The sequence below is a fragment of the Globicephala melas genome, chromosome 10 (assembly GCF_963455315.2).
Source record: "Globicephala melas chromosome 10, mGloMel1.2, whole genome shotgun sequence".
Lineage (NCBI taxonomy): Eukaryota > Metazoa > Chordata > Mammalia > Artiodactyla > Delphinidae > Globicephala > Globicephala melas.
The window spans coordinates 37,952,486-37,977,155 of NC_083323.1; the positions used below are offsets into that span (position 1 = coordinate 37,952,486).

General features: G+C 37.1%; 1 protein-coding gene across 1 annotated transcript in view; it reads right to left on the reverse strand.

Moving 5' to 3' along the window:
- The window catches only part of PTPRQ (protein tyrosine phosphatase receptor type Q), a 203,430-nt gene that overhangs the window by 142,911 nt on the left and 35,849 nt on the right, over positions 1-24,670 (reverse strand). Inside the window, exons 12-18 of the mRNA XM_060306834.1 lie at positions 23,974-24,135; positions 23,696-23,875; positions 22,984-23,091; positions 22,562-22,840; positions 14,492-14,674; positions 14,036-14,137; positions 10,033-10,153 (exon numbers count right to left, since the gene is read on the reverse strand). Of these exons, the coding sequence (XP_060162817.1) occupies positions 10,033-10,153; positions 14,036-14,137; positions 14,492-14,674; positions 22,562-22,840; positions 22,984-23,091; positions 23,696-23,875; positions 23,974-24,135 (1,135 nt within the window). The remainder of the gene's footprint in view (positions 1-10,032; positions 10,154-14,035; positions 14,138-14,491; positions 14,675-22,561; positions 22,841-22,983; positions 23,092-23,695; positions 23,876-23,973; positions 24,136-24,670) is intronic.

Below are 24,670 nucleotides of genomic sequence, written 5' to 3' on the forward strand. Positions count from 1 at the left end.
TTATTTAATGGTGGCCGCCCTAGGAATGAAAGGATTGCTTCTCATTTGAAACCATATAAACATAATTTACCAGTATTACTGAAGAAAAAGCACTACTTAGATGACAAAAGTTATTTCACAAAGCAAACTTTAAAAGAAAACATTATTTTAAAATGCAATGGGTCAGGACTTCCCTGGTGGCACAGTGGTTAAGCATCCGCCTACCAATGCAGGGGACACGGGTTTGAGCCCTGGTCCGGGAAGATCCCACATGCTGCAGAGCAGCTAAGCCCATGCACCACAACTACTGAGCCTGCGCTCTGGAGTCCGCGAGCCACAACTACTGAGCCCACACACCGCAACTACTGAAGCCTGTGCACCTAGAGCCCGTGCTCCGTAACAAGAGAAGCCACTGCAATGAGAAGCCTGCGCGCCGCAATAAAGAGTAGCCCCACTCACAGAAACTAGAGAAAGCTTGCAAGCAGCAACGAAAACCCAACACAGCCAAAAATAAATAAATAAACAAACTTATATAAAATGCAATGGGTTAAAGAAGATTTCTGAACATGCCATCTACAAATCAAATGTGATTCACATAGCAGTGGTTATAAAAATGATTGCACAGTAACCCTCATGAGCTATTTTGTAAAGAAAAACTCACGACAAAGGGAGGAGTCACCATATAACAAATATAACAGGTAACCTGCAATTTGCTGAAAACAGCAAATATCCAAAGATGTTGTTTTTTCAAAGAAGTTAGTAGTTATTGAAAGAACTAAAATAATGGAAATTGAGAACTGTGAGAGAAATATGGACCCCTGAAACAGGAACTCTGCCAATAAAGATAGCCACCACTTATACAGTATTTTAAGAGAACAACACAGATAATTTAGTGGCTGTGCCATGACTCAAACCTATGTCTCTGTGACTCAGAATGCATGTCCATTATATGGTGATACATGCCTCCTATTCTCTCCGGTAAAACCGATGCAGCAAGAGTTCAAAAAAAGCATTAGTGATTAGTGACAGTGATACATACGAAAGAACCTAGGATTATGACTATCCCTTTAACTACAGTGGTTCCAACAGGTATCTTAGGGAAGAAGATGCTAGAAATTTAAAAATATCTCTGTATATACTCCATTACCATTTATATATTTCAGTCTATTATAGATAATATTCTTTAAAATGTTAAGGTGTTTTTCCTTCTTTGTTTTTTCTTTGTAAGACCTAATTCTATTCAATTGAAGGTATTCATTGTCTGGAAAAGCATCACTACGCTTATGCCAGAAATGAAAAGCTAGTAAGTCTATATTAAGTTTTTAACTCATAAAATATATTCTTCATTCATTCATCCATTCAACAAATATCTAGCTTCAATTATGAGCCAGGAAGTTTTCTGTTCCAGATACAGGAATTAACAAACCAGATCTTGAAGCAGATAGGATCTCAATCTCTTTCTCTCTCTCTCTTCTCTCGCCCTCTCCCTCCTAGTGTGTGTGTGTGTGCGTGCGTGTGTGTGTGTGTGTGCGCGTGTGTGTAAGATAAAGCGAAGTTCTACTGAGGAAAAAGTGTTTTTTACATTCTCTTTCCACATCGAGAGTCAACCCTGCATGATTTTAGACCGTAAAGTTTTATAATAAGTCATGGTATAGAAAGGAAGAAGTATATGCAAAAAGAAAGCTTTCAACAGTCAAGAACAAGAAAAAGTTTTGCTCCACTAAGAAAAGGTGAGAGAAAGAACAGGAAAAAGCCTCAGACAGGACTGTCCTGGGATCTTAAGTTGAGGGTAGTGTGATGAAAACAAATAGGTTTGTGAAGGAAATACCAGCATAGAGCTCCTTCTTCTCAGGATGGAAAGGAAAATGGCAAACCTCTTAGAAAATATGTCTTTCATATGGCATTACTTATGTCTAGTAAGTAATTATGTCCAGTAATTACTTATGTCCCCACAAGATCTAAGGGCTCTTCTAACAGACCATCCAGAGCTAGGGAACAGTGTGGAAGCCACCTTCCCAGTCCTGCACACTACAGATTGGTTCAGAGAAAATGACCAAGAGCATCTAGCTACCTGAGGGTTGAGACAGACATGCTGAGAGAGCCAGGGCACTAGAATAAGCCTGAGGCTGGATCAAGGCTAAAACAGAAAATAAAAACCTTGAAACTAGAAGCTATGATGGGAGATGGGTCCCAGGATGATTCCCAAAAGCCAGGTGAGAAGAGCTACCATATCCTAGACTTGAGATCCCCTCATCCTACTTTCAGTGAGCTTCCCCTGTATCTATAACCCATCTTAGGAAGAGAGACAAAAAAGGGATATCAAAGGAGAGAAAAAGCACTACTGGGGAGTTAAACCCACACAGCATGATCGCTGTGAGACAACTGCATACAGAGTAATGACATTGTTCTCACAAGTGTAGGGCTGGAACCCCAGCCAGAAAAGTACTGATTCTCATTTTCATTATTTTTTTTCACTTTCAATTTTATTTCTAACTTAGCAAAATGGTGTCAAAAATCTCAGAGTTATCACCCTTTGATTCAAAAATCTGGAAGTCGAGATTGGTTCAAAATGGCAGAGTAAAAGGACATGCTCTCACTCCCTCTTTGGAGAACACCGGAATGCAAAGACAAAGGAGAAGCCTCAATGAGACTGTAGGAGGGGCGCTACCACAATAAAATCAAATCCCATAACTGCTGGGTGGGTGACTCACAAACAGGAGAACACTTATGCCACAGAAGTCCACCCACTGGAGTGAAGGTTCTGAGCCACACGTCAGGCTTCCCAACCTGGGGACCTGGCAACGGGAGGAGGAATTCCTAGAGAATCAGACTTTGAAGGCTAGCGGGATTTGATTGCAGGACTTTGGCAGGATTGGGGGAAACAGAGACTCCACTCTTGGAGGGCACACACCAAGTAGTGTGAGCATCGGGACCCAGGGGAAGGAGCAGTGACCCCAAAGGAGATTGAACCAGACCTACCTGCTAGTGTTGGAGGGTCTCCTGCAGAGGCATGGGTCAACTCTGGCTCAACAAGGGACGAGGACACTGGCAGCAGAAGTTCTGGGAAGTACTCCTTGGCGTGAGCCCTCCCAGAGTCCCCCATTAGCCCCATCAAAGAGCCTGGGTAGGCTCCAGTGTTGGGTCGCCTCAGGTCAAACAACCAACAGGGAGGGAACCCAGTCCCACCCATCAGCAGACAAGCAGATTAAAGTTTTACTGAGCTCTGCCCACCAGAGCAACAGTCAGCTCTACCCATCACCAGTCCCTCCCATCAGGAAACTTCCACAAGCCTCTTAGATAGCCTCATCCGCCAGAGGGCAGATAGCAGAAGCAAGCAGAACTACAATCCTGCAGCCTGTGTAACAAAAACCACATTCACAGAAAGATAGACAAGATGAAAAGGCAGAGGGCTATGTACCAGATGAAGGAACAAGATAAAACCCCAGAAAAACAACTAAATGAAGTAGAGATAGGCAACCTTCCAGAAAAATAATTCAGCATAATGATAGTGAAGATGATCCAGGACCTCAGAAAAACAATGGAGGCAAAGATCAAGAAGATGCAAGAAATGTTTAACAAAGAACTAGAAGAATTAAAGAACAAACAAACAGAGATGAACAATACAATAACTGAAATGAAAACTACACTAGAAAGAATCAATAGCAGAATAACTGAGGCAGAAGAACGGATAAGTGACCTGGAAGACAGAATGGTGGAATTCACTGCTGCGGAACAGAATAAAGGAAAAAGAATGAAAAGAAATGAAGACAGTCTAAGAGACCTCTGGGACAACATTAAATGCAACAACATTCACATTATAGGGGTCCCAGAAGAAGAAGAGAGAGAGAAAGGACCCAAAAAAATATCTGAAGAGAATATAGTTGAAAACTTCCCTATCATGAGAAAGGAAACGGCCACCCAAGTCCAGGAAGTACAGAGAGTCCCATATAGGATAAAACCAAGGAGAAACACACCAAGACACATACTAATCAAATTGGCAAAAATTAAAGACAAAGAAAAATTATTGAAAGCAGCAAGGGAAAAACGAGAAATAACATACAAGGGAATTCCCATAAGGTTAACAGCTGATTTCTCAGCAGAAACTCTACAAGCCAGAAGGGAGTGGCATGATATACTTAAAGTGATGAAATGGAAGAAACTACAACCAAGATTACTCTAACTGGCAAGGATCTCATTCAGATTCGATGGAGAAATCAAAAGCTTTACAGACAAGCAAAAGCTAAGAGAATTCAGCACAACCAAACCAGCTCTACAATAAATGCTAAAGGTACTTCTCTAAGTAGGAAACACAAGAGAAGAAAAGGACCTTCAATAACAACCCCCCCCAAAATTAAGAAAATGGTATTAGGAACGTACATGTCGATAATTACCTTGAACGTGAATGGATTAAATGCTCCAACCAAAAGACACAGACTGGGTGAATAGATATAAAAGACCCATATATGTGCTGTCTACAAGAGACACACTTCAGACCTATGGACACATACAGGCTGAAAGTGAGGGGATGGAAAAAGATATTCCATGCAAATGGAAATCAAAAGAAAGCTGGAGTAGCTATACTCATATCAGATAAAATAGACTTTAAAATAAAGAATGTTACAAGAGACAAGGAAGGACACTACGTAATGATCAAGGGATCAATCCAAGAAGAAGATATAACAATTATAAATATTTAAGCACCCAACACAGGAGCACCTCAATATATAAGGCAACTGCTAACAGCTATAAAAGAGGAAATCGACAGTAATACAATACTAGTGGGGGACTTTAACACCTCACTTACACCAATGGACAGACCATCCAGACAGAAAATTAATAAGAAAACACAAGCTTTAAATGACACAATAGACCAGATAGATTTAATTGATATTTATAGGACATTCCATCCAAAAACAGCAGATTACACTTATTTCTCAAGTGCGCATGGAACACTCTCCAGGATAGATCACATCTTGGGTCACAAATCAAGCCTCAGTAAATTTAAGAAAATTGAAATCATATCAAGCATCTTTTCTGACCACAACGCTATGAGATTAGAAATGAATTACAGGGAAAAAAACGTAAAAAACACAAACACATGGAGGCTAAACAATATGTTACTAAATAACCAAGAGATCACTGAAGAAATCAAAGAGGAAATCAAAAAATACCTAGAGACAAATGACAATGAAAACATGATGATCCGAAACCTATGGGATGCAGCAAAAGCAGTTCTAAGAGGGAAGTTTATAGCTATAAAAGCCTACCTCAAGAAACAAGAAAAATCTCAAACAATCTAACCTTACACGTAAAGGAACTAGAGAAAGAAGAACAAACAAATCCCAAAGTTAGCAGAACGAAAGAAATCATAAAGATCAGAGCAGAAATAAATGGAACAGAAACAAAGAAAACAATAGCAAAGATCACTAAAAGCTGGTTCTTTGAGAAGGTAAACAAAATTGATAAACCATTAGCCAGACTCATCAAGAAAAACAGGGAGAGGACTCAAATCAATAAAATTAGAAATGAAAAAGGAGAAGTTACAACTGACACTGCAGAAATACAAAGCATCCTAAGAGACAACTACAAGCAACTCTATGCCAATAAAATGGACAACCTGGAAGAAATGGACAAATTCTTAGAAAGCTATAACCTTCCAAGGCTAAACCAGGAAGAAATAGAAAATATGAACAAACCAATCACAAGTAGTGAAATTGAACTGTGATTAAAAATCTTCCAACAAACGAAAGCCCAGGACCAGATGGCTTCACAGGTAAATACTATCAAACATTTAGAGAAGAGCTAACACCCATCCTTCTCAAACTCTTCCAAAAAATTGCAGAGGACGGAACACTCCCAAACTCATTCTACGAGGCCACCATCACCCTGATACCAAAACCAGACAAAGATACTACAAAAAAAGAAAATTACAGACCACAATCACTGATGAATATAGATGCAAAAATCCTCAATAAAATACTAGCAAACAGAATCCAACAGCACATTAAAAGGATCATACACCATGATCAAGTGGGATTTATCCCAGAGATGCAAGGATTCTTCAATATATGCAAATCAATCAATGTGACACACCATATTAACAAATTGAAGAATAAAAACCATATGATCATCTCAATAGATGCAGAAAAAGCTTTTGACAAAATTCAACACCCATTTATGATAAAAACTCTCCAGAAAGTGGGCATAGAGGGAACCTACTTCAACATAATAAAGGCCATTTACGACAAACCCACAGCAAACATCATTCTCAATGGTGAAAACCTGAAAGCATTTCCTCTAAGATCAGGAACAAGACAAAGATGTCCACTCTCACCACTATTATTCAACATAGTTTTGGAAGTCCTAGCCACAGCAATCAGAGAAGAAAAAGAAATAATACAAATTGGAGAAGAAGTAAAACTGTCACTGTTTGCAGATGACATGATACTATACAAACAGAATCCTAAAGATGCCACCAGAAAACTACTAGAGTTAATCAATGAATTTGGTAAAGTTGCAGGATACAAAATTAATGCACGGAAATCTCTTGCATTCCTATACGCTAATGATGAAAAATCTGAAAGAGAAATTAAGGAAACACTCCCATTTACCACTGCAACAAAAAGAATAAAATACCTATGAATAAACCTACCTAGGGAGACAAAAGACCTGTATGCAGAAAACTATAAGACACTGATGAAAGAAATTAACGATGATGCCAACAGATGGAGAGATATACCATGTTCTTGGATTGGAAGAACCAATATTGTGAAAATGACTATATGACCCAAAGCAATCTACAGATTCAATGCAATCCCTATCAAATTACCAATAGCATGTTTTACAGAACTAGAACAAATCATCTTAAAATTTGTATGGAGACACAAAAGACCCCAAATAGCCAAAGGAGTCTTGAGGGAAAAAAACAGAGCTGGAGGAATCAGACTCCCTGACTTCAGACTATACCACAAAGCTACAGTAATCAAGATAATATGGTACTGGCACAAAAACAGAAATATAGATCAGTGGAACAGGATAGAAAGCCCAGAGATAAACCCACGACCTATGGTCAACTAACCTATGACAAAGGAGACAAGGATATACAATGGAGAAAAGACAGTCTCTTCAATAAGTGGTGCTGGGAAAACTGGACAGCTACATGTAAAAGAATGAAATTACAACACTCCCTAACACCATACACAAAAATACACTCAAAATGGATTCGAGACCTAAAGGTAAGACTGGTCACTATAAAACTCTTAGAGGAAAACATAGGAAAAACTCTTTGACATAAATCACAACAAGATATTTTTTGATCCACCTCCTAGAGTAATGGAAATAAAACCAAAAATAAACAAATGGGACCTAATGAAACTTAAAAGCTTTTGCACAGCAAAGGAAACCATAAACAAGACAAAAAGACAACCCTCAAATGAGAGAAAATATTTGCAAATGAATCAACGGACAAAGGATTAATCTCCAAAATATATAAACAGATCATGCAGCTCAATAACCAAAAAACAAACAACCCAATCCAAAAATGGGCAGAAGACCTAAACAGACATTTCTCCAAAGAAGATATACAGATGGCCAAGAAGCACATGAAAAGCTGCTCAACATCACTAATTATTAGAGAAATGCAAATCAAAACTACAATGAGGTATCACCTCACACCAGTTAGAATGGGCATTATCAAAAAATCTACAAACAACAAATTCTGGAGAGGGTGTGGAGAAAAGGGAACCCTCTTGCACTGTTGGTTGGAATGTAAATTGATACAGCCACTATAGAGAACAGTATGGAGGTTCCTTAAAAAACTGAAAATAGAATTACCATATGATCCAGCAATCCCACTACTGAACATATACCCTGAGAAAACCATAATTCAAAAAGAGTCGTGTACCACAATGTTCATTGCAGCACTATTTACAATAGCCAGGTCATGGAAGCAACCATAATGCCCATCGACAGCGACGAATGGATAAAGAAGGTGTGGTACATATATACAATGGAATATTCCTCAGCCATAAAAAGGAACAAAATTGGGTCATTTGTAGGGACGGGGATGCATCTAGAGACTGTCATACAGAATGAGGTAAGTCAGAAATAGAGAACCAAATATTGTATATTAACGCATATATGTGGAACCCAGAAAATGTTACAGATGATCCGGTTTGCAGAGCGGAAATTGAGACTCAGATGTATAGAACAAACGTATGGAGAGCAAGAGGGGCAAGCAGCTGACGGGTGGGGGTGGGGGTGTGATGAATTGGGAGATTGGGATTGACATGTATACACTCATGTGTATAAAATGGATGACTAATAAGAAAATAAATAAACATTAAAAAAAAGAAAGAAAAAAAAATCTAGAAGTCATCATTGATTCCATTGATTTGTTTCTTTTTTTTTTCGTTCTCACAGCCAATCCATTCACCAAATCCTATCAACTCTTCTTCCTAAATGTTATAAAAAGCTGCCCACTCCTTTCCTTCATCCCAGCATCATCCACGGCCCAGACTCCTTATCTCCTACCTAGTAACGCTGTTAACACTTTTGCCTCCTGCAATTCATTCTCCATAAAGTATCCAAGGTGCTTGAAATTCTCTAGTAAGTCCCATTACAACTGAAATGAAAACGAAATCCTTACAGTGGCTTAGCTCCTGACCTTTTTTGGCCTCCTACCCTCCAGGATAACTCTCCTCTCTCTCTCTCTCCGGTAACACTGACCTCCTCTATGGTCTTCAAAACGACAAGTGTGTCCCCCACCGAGCCTACGTGGTTGATGTTCCCTCCTCCTGCAGATCTTCTCTTGACGAGAAGCTCCTTCTTGGCATTCAGACCACAACTCAATGCCACTTCTTCAAAGAGGACTTCCAAAGCACTCTATGAACAGTAGCCCTCTTTCCCCCAATTTCCCCTCATTTTTAAATTTCTGGGTACATAATCCACTTATCTCTTTAGAATATGAGCTCCTTGAGGGCAGGGGCCTTGTTCACAGGTAAATAGATACTCTATCAACATTATTGAATGAAGGAATGAAAAACTGAATCGATAAATGAATGAGTAGGGTAATAGAGGGGAATGGTTACCTTCTTCTCACTGCTTCTCTTCCCACTAACATCCCTCATGTCACTCCCAATTTTGCCAAAGAGTAAGCAAAATGACTACTAATCAGGCAATGAATAATACAGGACATGTCCTAAGGAGCAGTATGCAAAGGGTATAAACAGGCATTGGGGGGGCAGGAAATCTTAATTTAGGAAAGAGAAGAATAGACTTTTTAAAAACACCATAGCCTCTTACTCAATGATGGACCTTCCAAGTGAGGAATACAAAAGTAAGAAATGCCTATGTTCTATAAAGCATTATGTAAATTGTATTTCCTGAGTTGAAATATTTAAAATACACTAGGAAATATGTTATTGAATGGTGAATCCTTTTACGAGGATTTATATTAGATCAAAGTAAGCATTTTTATCTGTTGAGCTTTCATGAAGCAATATAGCCATGTTGTTAATTGATGAGAAGCACTATAGGATTACATCTTTTTCATGATTGACTCATAAATAGGCAATTAGGGTAAAGGTGATCAGTAAAAAATAAATACACTGCTTACATCTCAATAGAAAATTGACCTTAAATAATAGATTTCTGGAGAAATATCTTTTAGTTAAATTTTAGTTTAATTATTCTGCTCAAGGAAACTTAAAGAGACAGTGGCATAGAGAATATTGGAGTAAAACTGAAAGCCTCTGTATTCACTTGTAGTCACATAAGCTGACCAGTCCATGACTCTGAAGAGCAGAATTTTAGTATAATTGCACATAATACACATTTTTTTGTTTTGGTTACAAAAATCATTATCTGACTATGCTTGGACCTCTATGTAATATAGGAAAGAGTTGTTTCTTAATAAAGGCATATTAACTAGCCTATTAATAATCAGATTCCTAATGTACCTTCACAATCTGAAATTTAAAAACTGCATTCCTATTATGTTACAGATTAATACTTGTTCTCAGAACTATTTCCAAAAAAGAAAAAAATTCTTACCAGACATAAACTGTGTAATAGAGGATAATTCCATTTGGCTCTAGGGGTGGTTGCCATGACAACTTTACCGTGACACCAGACAACTGTTTTAGAGAGAAGTCTTGTGGGGGAGAATCAGGAGCTGAAAAGTTAGAATATATGATAATGCATTTTATTAAACATATATAAGAAAAAGTTAAAATAGAAATGCACAAAATTTTTATTATGAACTTTCTGGTAAATGAATCAGGTACAGTGCCTTTCTCCATGGGCTTGAGAGACTGTTTACTTTCAAAATGAGATGATAAAAGAAGATTTTGCATGGTGGTGTTAGAACATCTGTTTCTGTGATTCAATGGAAAAAAATATTTCATGAGAAAAAAAGAACAAGGGCTATGTCATTGTGATTTACCTACTGTTCAAGTACATCTTGGTAAATTATCATCCTCTAATAAAAATAAAACTATTGGTTGGGGTGAATAAATATACAATAAAAGAGCTCCACAAACAATAAAAAGAGATGGGGAAAAAACATGCATCCAAGGAGTGGGAAAGTGATAAGTATAACATTGTGAGAGCAATTAAAATGACGGACCTCACAAATGAAAACTACATTCCTCAATTTCAGTAGCGTCATTAAACTGCAAAATAATATCAAAATCTGTTGAGTCTTCAAAATTGAATGGGTTACAAAGGAAATGCCAATGTAGCACATAAACAAGAATATAGACATTTTAGGGTCTACTTCTAATTGTGCTATAATAGTGTAAGGATTTAAATATTTTAGCCATTCTGAATTGAATAAACACTAAAAAAATTACTGTAAACTAATTAGCAAGTTTATATTTCCACTTAGATAAAACATTTAGAATGGCACTTCTCAGCTCCTGTATAACAGCACAGTAATGTCTTAGAATATTAACACAATTTTTTTACACGTAAAAGGGTATAAATTACTACAATTTTGATCATTGTTTTAGTTATGCATGGAAAGTAGACTCATAGCTAATAGAAATTCCAAGAATTTATTCAGATCTTTGAACAATGTTATAGATTAGTATTTGTGCAAATCACTTTTTCCAATAATTTGGAGAAAATGCTGCCTGAATTATTATATTTTCTTTGTGATTTTCTGAGTAATCCCCACTATAGTGTACACATACGTGTGTGTGTTTTCATTATTTTGGTAACAACAGTTTTTTAAAAAAAATTTATTGAACAGAGAAAAGCTTTATGAGTTCTATAGAATAAGTGACAGCTAATTTATATTTTCAGTTGGTATTCTCACTGGCACTATAATAAAAATGCTAACAAATATTGATTATCACAAGAATCCATATATCATTTGGAGATGTCTGTTTCCCAAGATATGAATTACCTCTAACCAAGAACTCTCTTTCATCTGTCAAAACAAAAACCTAGAATACTTTTTTTCTGAATATCATTGCAAAACTTAACTTTTGTTTATTATTGGAAAAAAAGAATTTTAATCAAAACTAGTACTGATATAGAATATTATATGTTGTAACTGAGCACTTTTCTTCTATAATATGCTTTAAGATGTTTATGTGGAATATCAGTTTTTGGTGTTTTATATTTAATCTTCAATATATTCTTGGGTTTTTTTATGTAAAACATTTTATTGCTAAATAAATGTAATTAACACGCTTTTTTTTTTTTTTTTTTTTGCGGTACGCAGGCCTCTCTCTGTTGTGGCCTTTCCCGTTGCGGAGCACAGGGTCCGGACGCGCAGGCTCAGCGGCCATGGCTCACAGGCCCAGCCGCTCCGCGGCATGTGGGATCTTCCCAGACTGGGGCGCGAACCCACGTCCCCTGCAACGGCAGGGGGACTCTCAACCACTGCGCCACCAGGGAAGCCCTAACATGCCTTTTTAAATAAAATACTGAATATCTACTATAGCAGACTAAGTTTCAATCATTTTAGCATTTGTTAAAATAAACTTTGTATTCAGAATTGCAGTTTTAAAAAATGAAATTGGAAAAATTAGATTAAATAAATGCAATATCTTTTGCAATCTATCCAAGTCATCAAGACAGAGCATATGAGGATAGATAAGGGTCTTCCTAAGGCTCTTACTCACTCTGCTTGGCATGATCTTTCCTATCCCTCACCCTCCCTCTACTCGTCTGTCTTCAGGTCACAGTTTAAACATAACTTAATCAGCTACATTTTCCTGGATGCTTCAGAGTAGCTAAAGATCCTTGGTTTTGGTCCTGGTGAACACTTAAACCAGTAGTTAGAATAAAAAAAATTACTTGTCTACACCTTTGTCAAATTTAGATCTCTTCTGCTGAACTTCAAGCTCCGTGAAAGCAAGGAGCTCCTACTACCCAATAAAGCAAAGCTTCTCAGCCTTTATCCATTCTAGATTTGCTATAATTTTTCTAAAAGAGGTCTTGTTCTTCACCCTATTCCGTAGCAATTATATCAATAACTGGGCCAAGGACTTAGATGGAAGTTTACCATGACTCTGCATTTTTAACAGCCCAGGTAATTTGGATGCATAGTATAATTTGCAACTATTGACTTGAGTGGTAATAAACTCTGCCTGTTCAAAATATATGTTCACTACTGGTCTAGGGTCCTTCATATAAGACCTCAGATTCTTACTATAGGGACTATTTCATTAGATTGGAAATAAAGAGGGTACTATGTCTATTAGGGCATTGCTAAAATGATTTAATACATCTTTCTTAGACATTACCTAAGAGAGAAGGAGAGCTAACCTTCTTCCCTAGCCTTTAGCCATGGTCTCTTTGGGAGAACTTTTTTATTTGGTTAATTTTCACTTTGAGAGCAAGAAGAATCTATGAAAAAAATGAAAATTTGGACAGGTGAGTTTTGCTGAAGAAACAAGCATGGAAAGTAGAGGCAATAACTAAGGAAGACTAACCCATGAGAAGACTTAGAAACTGGGGCAACCAGTTCTAAGTTTCTAGAAATGGGGGTAGAAACTAAGATCTACCAGTTTCTGACCCTGGTAGATCACCTTACCAGGATGTTTTGATGAAGTATTTTGGTGGAGGGGAAAACATAGAGGGACCTGAAATGGGGGAAGAGGGCTTCTGAAGACTTTATTACTTGGAGTAAAGCAGAGAAAAACCTTTCTTCTTCTAGAAGTAAGTAACATACATTTTGTCCTGGTGAATGACTAGAATCTGAACCACAGAGTGCAGCTTAGTGTGAAGTTGGGGAAACCTGAGAGGGTGAAAAAAGATATTCTACAAACACATGTTACATCCAGACCTACCCCTCTTCGCAATGGGACTTTCTTTTACAGAAGAAAAATAACATTCTCAAAATACCCAATGTAAAAAACATAAAATGTAAATTCAAATCCCAAATATATCTCTCAAAAGTAATTTTCTTAGCATGATATATGCCTATAACTTGGTGAAGTAGTATTGTAAAGTGGTCTCAGTAGTAAAATTGATTTTATTCAGGTTAGGAAAATGTATGCTTAGATATTCAATATGAAGGCTATTAACATTCAGGAACAGCATCTTGGCAAATTATGTAGAGAAATCCGGAAAATAGCCTGCAGTCATTAGCAAAAAGCTAATCCTAATAACAATAAAAAATGGTGCAGGTTGACATAACAGAATCTACTACAAAACTTATGTAAATGTCTATTCTTACGAATGTTAAAGTTGAAAAACACAGTTGTAACATATACTAATTGATGTTCAAACTATTTGCACCAAAATGTTAGCCTTAAAAATTCCCATGGAAAAAAATATTACTGATTTTTTTTTTTTTTTACAGAGCATGGATGACTTCAGAATTTTAAAAAAATGCATTTTATATAGCTGATTTTACTGAACATAAATCTGACTTTGCAAGCTTCTTTTAAACCATGACAATGAAAACTCTGTATAAAGCTGGTGCAGCACACAAGTGCTACCCAAGGCTGGAGAATTCTTAGTTATATCTTCATTCTGTATACATGTTTTCTGAAGTGTGATGGATTCAAAATATATCACTATTCACTGCTATATTTACCATCTTCTTCAGTCAGCACACTTATGGGTGCACTCCGAACTCCTTCACCTTTGAGTGTACTAGCTGCCACCTCAATTATATATTGCGTATACTTCTTCAGTCCTAAATAGAAATAAAATAGATAAGACTTACAAAATGTCCCTTAATTATATGCAAGAAGCAAGCTATGAAATGTCTCAACACTCTTTCAAACGTAAAAACTAAATGAAAATGTAGTTCTTGGAATAGTAACTCCTATTATGAAGACAAAATATTAAAAAATGTAGAAAAAATTGACTTAGAGTAGTCTTTCACATGACCTGCCATAAACTTCCAGTTTATTTACCAGAAGGCCAGAATTGTCACACCCTGTATAAAGCTAATCACACTTACCATTTCTAATATAACAACAAGCTAATACTTTGTGGCCACTCTGTCAATATAAATGTAAATATCCAATATTATATATATTTTTACCTTTAATGTTCTGGGTCAAAGAGGTTGTATTTATAGTTCTTTCCTCATTTCCATCACTTTTCTTGAGATAAATTGTATATTTTTGTATAATTCCATTGGGACTATTTGGGGGAAGAAATGATAGCTCAATCTCTCCAGAGGAAATATTTTTGTAAGTAATATTTTCTGGTGCACTATCAGGCACTGAAAAAAACAAAAAGATACATGCATAAAACAATTCCACCCTAATAGTGCATTCTGCTGAAGTTTTCGCTCCAGTGGAGAAGGATATGTATACATGAACATTCATTAGAGTGCGATTATAATAAACATCCTAAATGCAGTAAAATATGGGTAAATTATAGCACTTACAACTGTTTAAGACAAATTTCATTTCAAAGAAAATTCATACTACAACTCTACAGAATAATGTTTAGAGGATGATTTTTTTTTTTTTTTTTTTTTTTTTTTGGTACGCGGGCCTCTCACTGCTGTGGCCTCTCCCTTTGCAGAGCACAGGCTCCGGACGCGCAGGCTCAGTGGCCATGGCTCATGGGCCCAGCCGCTCCGCGGCATGTGGGATCTTCCCGGACCGGGGCACGAACCCGTGTCCCCTGCAACGGCAGGCGGACTCTCAACCACTGCGCCACCAGGGAAGCCCTATAGGATGATGTTTTTATTAAAATACCTGAGACTCTATTAAACTGTCTTACATTGCAGTACATGCAGATAAAGTGGTCCCTGGGTATCTGCAGTGAATTGGATCCTCACCCCCACCCCCTTCACGGATACCAAAATTCAAGGATGCTCAAGTCTTATATAAAATGGCATAGTATTTGCATATAACCCATGGACATTCTCCTGTATACTTTAAATCATCTCTAGTTTACTTATAATACCTAATATAATATAAATGCTATATAAATAATTGTAAACACAATGGAAATGCTATGTAAATAGTTGCCTGCCAGCATGCAGCAAATTTAAGTTTTGCTTTTTGGAACTCGCTGCAATTTTTTTTCAAATATTTTCAATCCACAGTTGGTTGAATCTGTGGATTCAGGGCCCACAGATACAAAGGGCTAACTGTACAAGAAGGAGGACTGAAAAACACTTAAAAATTGATTCTGCCTTTCATTAATAATGATAATAATACATAAATGATTAATAGAATAGTTTTGATATACAACAAGATCTATGACAAGACAAGGAGCCTCTCCTAGATATAAGGCTGCATATAATAACCTGGTAACAAAACAGTCTACTAAGGATACAGGATATCAATAAATAAAACACTAGTTTTCTGTATCTATTAATGTTCTTATTATATTGAATGTAATGGTCACAAAATGGTTTTCTACATATATTCAAATACCAATACTACATGTGGGATTCCAATTCTGCCAAAATACTGGAGTAGATAAACACTAAACTGAATGACTATTATAATTAAAAAAAGTAAAACTCTGCATAAAATTAACATTTTTCTTGTCACGTAAGGAATTGCAGAGCTGACAAGGGAGTTAGAAATTTCTGGTGGTCCAAAAACAAATGCAAGAAAACAAACAAAATAAAATCAAACAAAAAACAGTAAAAACAAGAATCCTGAGATGGAAGCTGGTACTAAAGCCTCCTCTGCCTTGGAGGGTACTGGTCAATCCTGGTGACTTGGAGTTTCTGTATTAACAGCTATGTAGAGTGCCAGAAAAAGAATATAAAACCTTGGGCCAGAAGAAGGATAAGGATACCCCTGCATCAAGAATTGGAACCCCAAAAGAATGCAATTTCAACTAGGGCCATGATATTGGCCAACTCTAGGGGCACCTTGAATTCTTCTGCAGAGTACCACAGACCTCAATGTGAGTGGTAACTCCTAGGCTCGTGCAATGTGGTGTATTCACTCTCAAGGACTAGGGAGTGAGAAGTAAGCCCACCATGCAAAAGAGGCCAGAAAAGTAGCTTTTTTCCTCTTGCCACTCCTCTGGATGAAGAGGTGGAATAGAAAAATGACACATTTTTGGAACTTTAAGCCTATCCCTATGAGCATATGTAGCCTAAATCCATGCTACCCATATAGCCTGAAAAGACCTCTACTTCAGAATATAAATTAAAATGAATTTGAGTTGCCATTACTCAAAAGCAACTAGCAGAAGCAAACACACATTTTCTTGGAAGAAACTCAACTTCAACTCAGTCTACATAAATTTCCCACAGATGAAGTTTCAAGGAATATGAACTCACTGATAAAAGTCACAAAATACACAGGCAAATCAGGCACCAATACTTAAAGCCAGCAAAGAAAAAGGAAAACACACACACACACAGCAGTCAGACTTCAAAAGACTTTAGATACTGAAGTTATCAAAGAATAAAAATACAAACGTTTAATCTATTTCAAGAAATCAAACATTTGAAAGTATGAGCAATGAATTCTTTAGCTAGTAATAAATAATGTAAATAACCAAGCATACTTGAAAGAGAACCAAATAGGACTTGTACAACAGAAAAAAAAATAACTAAAATTAAAATTCTCTTGATGCACAAAAAAGCAGATTAGATATAGTGAAAATTTTAGCAAAAAAATTTTACAGTATTGAATAAAGTAACTCAGAGAAAGAAAATGTAGAGAATATAAAATGGCAGTTAAGAGACATAAAGGATATACTAAGGGGGTCTAAGAAAGTAGAGAAAATGAAGAAGAAATATTTGAAGGGATATTGGCTGGGATTGACCAAAATTGTTGAAAGATATCAAGCTTCAGAACAAGGAATCCCAATAAATCTCAAGCAAAATTTTCTTAAAAAAATCATATGGGGCTTCCCTGGTGGCGCAGTGGTTGGGAGTCCGCCTGCCTATGCAGGGGATGCGGGTTCGTGCCTCGGTCCGGGAGGATCCCACATGCCGCGGAGCGGCTGGGCCTGTGACCCATGGCCACTGAGCCTGCGCGTCTGGAGCCTGTGCTCCGCAACGGGAGAGGCCACAACAGTGAGAGGCCCGCGTACCGCAAAAAAAAAAATCATATTTAGGGGCTTCCCTGGTGGTGCAGTGGTTAAGAATCCGCCTGCCAATTCAGGGGACACGGGTTCGAGTCCTGGTCCAGGAAGATCCCAGGTGCCGCGAAGCAACTAAGCGCATGCACCACAACTACTAAGCCTGCACTCTAGAGCTCGTGAGCCACAACTACTGGGCCCGCGTGCTACAACTACTGAAGCCCACATGCCTAGAGCCTGTGCTCCGCAGCAAGAGAAGCCACCGCAATGAGAAGCCCGCGCACTGCAATGAAGAGTATCCCCAGCTCCCCACAACTAGAGAAAGCTCGCACGAGGCAACGAAGATCCAATGCGGCCAAAAATAAATAAATTAAATTTTTAAAACTCATATTTAGACACATCACTGTGAAAGTACATAATACCAAAGAAGAGAAGATCTTAACAGCACCAGGAAGAAAACAGATCATCTACATAGGAATGACGATTAGACAGAAAAGTGACCTCAGTTGAAAAACGAATGGAATTCTAAACCCAGAAAAATTAACAAGAACAAAATAAAAGCATATTCAGACAATCAAAAACAGAGAGAAAGCCATCAATGCAACCTCAACAGATGAAACTGTAAACAATGCACTTTAAGCAGAAAAATATTTGCTGGAGATGACAGACCACAGTTGGAAAGATACTGGTTTAAAATTGCCTTCATAGAAGAGTAACAATAATGACTAACTTGATGGTTAAACAACATAAACTAAATATGTGCATATTATTGCCATTATAGGGTCCTGATATAAGTCCTTTCCTTTCAAAAGAAAGAAGAGAACCTTTTTTATTGGTAGTCTAAATACAACGGATATAAAAAATGCTACTAATAAATTTAGTAGAGAAAATTCAAAAGCCTTAAAAATGTAGAAACAGTACCCCCTCACCCCCACTGTTACCTGTTATGAAGTGCATTGCATCTAAAGCAGACTTAAGAGGAAAAACTGAGATAAGAATGTTGATATTTCTAAAATTTGGGGAAGAACTGTAATTCAATACATAACTTGATATAGCAATATACAGCAATATAATCCTACTATCCCTTCCCAAAGAGTCAAAATCTTCTCTACTATCTTTCCAAGCCAAACCATTAAATTGAGAAAAATCCTCAACAACTACTCTGAATGCTCTCTTAGCCTTCTGGCTCTAAGTGAAATCTTGGAACTGCTTGAGAACACTACAACTCAGCACTCCTGGGTAACAGATAGCTATTTGTTTTTCTCTCATCATTCCTATAACCATAGGGCCTGGAAGTCAAGTATTTATGCTTTTCTTTGCCATATCCAGATCTATTCTTCTTCTTCCTGAAAAACTCGAGGTGTCACCCCTCCTTTAAGACAATCACCTAGTGGTACTCTTCCACTTCTCCACACGTCTTAAAAAGTTTATCACCTGTATGACTGACTTCCTCTCTACCACTCTCAGAGATGTCAACACTGATGGAAATGATCTGTGCTATTCCGTGGACTCTGTATTCGTCGAGGTCCATAATTTCAATAATCTTTTCCTCCACCTCACTTTAACCACTAGCTTTCATGGCAACACCTGAGGGCTTGTCATTACCTATAACTGTCAGTATTCCTCTCTTTGGCAACCACCTATCTTTCCAGCTGACTGACCCCCGTACTGCCAATCCAACAAGTCTTTGACCCTCATCAAACCTTCACTGTCCATCACCTCCCTTATGTCCTCATCTCCCTACTTACTCAGGTCAGAGTCCACAGTCTATCACTAAAATCACTCCCTAGCAATCTCCAGAAACTCCTTTTTCTATCTTACTTTTCCTGCAAGATTCCAACTTAGGTTAAACTGAACTCAGGGCTAGTTCTACATCTGCAATACAACAGCTAAAAATGTCTGACTAAAATACCACTCCATGCTCACTAGCCTTACTTTAATTTATAACCTCAAATCTCAAATCAATCTTTTTCACTGCTTGGCAACCTATCTATTTTTTAGTTCATTTAGTCTCCTCTGTTATGTATGTTTTCACCATATTCTCTCTCCACAAACATCCAATATCTCCTCTCCCTCCTTATTCGAAGCTGATAAACTTGCTTCTAATTTCATTGAGAAAATAAAAACCTTCAGAAGAGGACTACATACGTTCCTACCACCCCTCTTCCTTTAACTGCCTTCTCTCCTTACTCCTTTCTAAAACCCAGTCCACTTCAGCACTAGATTCCACTCCGTCTACTTAGTCAGACCTTAGACTTGACATTCTTTCCTCTCTGTTGTATTTTTAGTTTTTCTCTCTTCACTGAATTCTTTCTATCATTGTATACATGTAAACACACATCAGCTATTGCACTTCCAAGCATTAGTAAAATAATCAAGATAAAACATCTGAACAAATAATGTACTCCTATTTGTAATTAGCAGCATTAACACATTACTGAGTTAGCATAGCTCTCAATTTCTCATGAAATAATATTGAAAAGTGGGATCTTGTTTTTTATAGTAAGAGTAGAGGGTGTATTTATTGTATTTAATAAGAATATTGAGCCCTGGCAGCAAACAGATAGTTGCTCCTGAGCACATCCTGCTTCAAATGACACCTTGAGACTGCTTAAAATTATAGCTTCCTGTTTTTCAAAAAGAACTGAACTCGGTGGTCCAACTTAGCAAACATGATCTAGGAAAAGTCATTAATGTAGATTCCATTGCCTATGAAACACCCAGTAATTTATATTAACTTTAGGAGGGTGGAAATTCATTTTCTTTTACAGTGCTAATATAGCCCAGTAAGGGTTGGTATACTGTAAATTATTTGTTGAATATTTGTTGCAAGGATGAACTTCTCAGACCTCAGTTTATCATTAGGAATGAAGATAATAATACCTTATTGCTTTATTCTGGAATTAAAAAGGCAATTTTTGTGAAAGCCAATAGAAGAGCCCACAATGGTATGTTGCAGGTACTTAAAATATGCTTCATTCCTTGACATGGTGTAAAATGAAACCAGGTAGAGTAAGATATTTTTCTCAAAAATATTTATTTTAAGTACAATATTTATAAAAGTAATGAAGCATGCCAATATATATATCAATTAAATTGCACTATAATGGATAACTTATAATAATAAAAAATGTTCTTTTCATTACACTCTTATTCCTGCCATTACAACTACTGTCATCCTCTATGGTCAATCTTATTAATTTCTGTGACCAGTCTGAAGAGGATACTTTTGCTCAAAGGTAAGCCACTTTACTAGATTCCTAGTTCCTCAAGGTCAGGGACAAGGCCTCACCTATAGCATCTGTCTGAATCAGAAGAAATTGTTGATATTTGGCCAATTATGACATATAGGAATAGCAACTCCATATGGTTCAGCCAGTATCTAGGCAATGAATATTTATTTTTTACAATGCAGGGATGAAACAGTACCTTTACGGAGTTGGCCTAAAAGTAATGCTGCAAAATATATGACTATAAACATAGTACAAACAGTGCACTGAGATCATCAGGCAAATGTCGTGCTTTGTGCTATTTGCTCTTGCATCACTGAAACACAATTAACTCTTTGCTTGCGTTATTTCCTTTATATGGGATACATCCCCTGGCCACCCAACAACCTCTATAATGTCCATTCCACCGACTCCTTAAGACTCAGGTCAAATGCTACCTCCTCTGTAAGCCTTCTCCAGGCATGTCCTTTCTGTGCTCAGACTCTGCACCTCTGTCTATACACATACCTCAAGAATGTATATAGACTATAACAGCTTCATCAAAGAATATATTCCCAAAATAATCAAATTATTTTTATTTAAAATATATTTAAAGTAACCTTATTTTTCTCTATTTTTAAAAAGAGTTTATGTTATCCAACTTTGAGGTGGCTTATGTACTGTGTTAACATAACTGATATTACAATTTCTAAATAAAAACAAGTTTAATTACCAAAAAAAAAACAATGTAGGGACTTCCCTCGTGGGGTAGTGGTTAAGAATCTGCCTGCTGGGCTTCACTGGTGGTGCAGTGGTTGAGAGTCCGCCTGCCGATGCAGGGGACACGGGTTCGTGCCCCGATCTGGGAAGATCCCACATGCCGCAGAGCGGCTGGGCCTGTGAGCCATGGCCGTTGGGCCTGCACATCCGGAGCCTGTGCTCCGCAACGGGAGAGGCCCCAAGAGTGAGAGGCCCACGTACCTCAAAAAAAAAAAAAAAGAAAGAAAAGAAAAATCTGCGTGCCAAAGCAGGGGACACGTGTTTGAGCCCTGGTCCGGGAAGATCCCACATGCCGCGGAGAAACTAAGCCTGTGTGCCACAACTATTAAGCCTGCACTCTAGAGCCCATGAGCCGCAACTACTGAGCCCATGCGCTACAACTACTAAAGGCCGCGCCCAAAGCCTGTGCTCCACAACAAGAGAAGCCACTGCAATGAGAAGCCCATGCACCACAACAAAAGAGTAGCCCCCTCTAGCCACAACTAGAGAAAGCCTGCACGCAGCAACAAAGACCCAACACAGCCAAAAATAAATAAATTTATTTTTTAAAAAAGAATGTGTGTAGATATATGTATGCGTCTATACACACACGTACATATATATGTATAGAATTTATATATATAGTCTCTATACATCTATGTACATCTATCTATAGATATACACTTACATTCAGCTTTACATATATGTACATCTATACATATATATGTATAAATATAGATACATCTATATCTATAGGTAGATGTATATGGACGTACAGAGAATGTATATAGATTATATATAGTATAGGAGTCTACTCTTATGAACGTGTCTCTGCTATTACCTAATTTGAAAGCAACCAAATTTATAGGTACACTGAAAAGACCTTTGATTTCTCAAGGTATTTCATTTGAAAAAAAAATCACTGATTTTTATTCTGGAGTTCCCTTATATGTAAATCAAACTTAAAAAATTTGCACAGCAAGTCTTTTCCCACACTTTACCAGAAAGAGCATATAAATTCCTGGATTATACAAAACAGAATGAAAGACTTTAGGTTATGTAAAATATAAACAATATGGCAATTATCAGCCATGTTTACTTCCTTACTATGTATTAAACAAACAAAAACTTACCAGTCTCAGATGTCCTTACAGAAAGTAAAGATAACTGATTGCCATGACCAAATCTGGTATATGACCTTACAGAAATGTTATAGAGGGTGTAAGGTTTTAAGTCTCTTAAAATTATGCTTGTTGTTGAGGTGTTCTTCATGAATAAGGCATCTATATTTTTATAAAGCACTTCATAAGCAACAATAATCCCATTGGGTTTCTCAGGTGGTGACCACTTCAAACTTATTTCACTAGCAGTAACATCAATAACTTCAACATCTTGAGGTGATGATTCTGGTTCTGGGGGGAAAAAAACAAAACTTTAAATACATGTATTTTTTCATGCTTATTACTTCAGACACTAAAGGCAGCATGAGGTAGATGGCAATAAGCATGCAACACCATTTGCTTCTTTTTATTAAAACTGCACCTGATACTCTTACCATCTTCTGGAGTTCTCACAAAGATGTCATTTGCTTCGGACAAAGAACTTTCTCCAACACTGGTTGAGGCGGTCACTCTCATTTTATATTTTGTATATTTCTTTAACCCTATAAGGACAACAGGCAATTTGTTTAAAGTCCTTAAAATAATATTCTTGTATTAGTGCCATTTAACACAGGACTAGTGAAAATAACTTCTTTGGGAGACTGGTTCTCTAAATCAGCCCCGTTATAATCCCCATCTCCCAAACTTCCTTGGGATGAGAGCCTTTCCATCTTGATGACGTTTTAGTTTTTTCCTAAAATATTAAGGCGATCATCTGAGGCTGAAGAAATCATTTTTGGCACACTGCAAGGAGTACAGTTGATTTGGCACAAACACCATGTCAGCTCAGTTACTTCAGCTGATTGGCACATACACTTAATCAAGCCATCAATACTGAGTTATATTGATGTACCAGGCATAAAATCCCCTAGGTTAAGAGTATATTCTTAGGATACCTGTTATCTGATGACTTTATTTGCAGACAACTATAGTTAAAGAAAAACACATCTAATCAAGTAATTTCTGCAAGTATTTTTCAAGATATCCATGGGAGCATAGCACAACAAAATCTGGAATGATGCAACACGTGCCCTGCTGTGTTTAATGGCATAGAGAGATGTGTATTTTCCATCAGGAAAAGAATGTCGAAACAAAACTTTGTTCTACCTGTTATGAGAAAGCTGTTATCTACAGTAGTCATCTGGAATGCTCTGTTCGTATCCAGTTCCATTGCATAAATGGTATAATGAGTTATTTTTCCATTAGGATATTCTGGAGGATCCCAATATAACAAAATAGATGAAGAACTAATGTTTTTATACTTTATAACTTGAATGGAGCTTGGCACTTGAGAAGAAGAGTGAACAATTAATATGAATGAAAAGTATTACAGTGTACAAGAGCAATATTTGCAGGTAATTATTTCAAAGGAAACACACTCTTACCTTGCTCACGTGTCCTAACATTGAGAACCGTTGGTGGTCCTTCTCCCATGATGGTGAAAGCAGATACACTAATCATGTGCTCAGTGAAAGGTACAAGTCTCCTGATAACGTAAGACAGCTGTTCAGCAGCAATGTCAGCGATATACTGATTCCTTGAAGCTCCTATTTGAAATCAGTTTTTAAAAAATGTTTGGCTTTGTGATCAAGATCGTTCTTGCTCACACAGTGAAATTTTAAACCCAATTTCACATTATTCATTAATCTCTCCATGTAATCCTTTATATGAAAGGTAGATATATAATTAATAATAAATATGCCAAATATACCCCAACAATATATATAAATAGTTTGTGATCATAATATAGTTTTGCTAGTTGTTATACACTATCCTGGAACAAGAGATTAGTGTTTTGAGAAAATATAACTTTCTAAAAAAGACAGGCTAGGAGTTTTTTCTGAAAAGACCATTAGGCAATAATATCAAATTTAAATATTGTAAGTCAATGCTGCATTATAATTTGAAAATCATAGAAATAAGGTTTTACTTGGACTCAAAATTCGCCACACATTTGCTAAATCCATTAGTGATTTAAAGCAAGCATGCTTATAAAACTGCCACATAAATATGTCTGGACAAGGATTTCAGAAAATGTTAGTTTTTTAGAACTTGCGCTTACAATGTTAATTAGCATTTAGG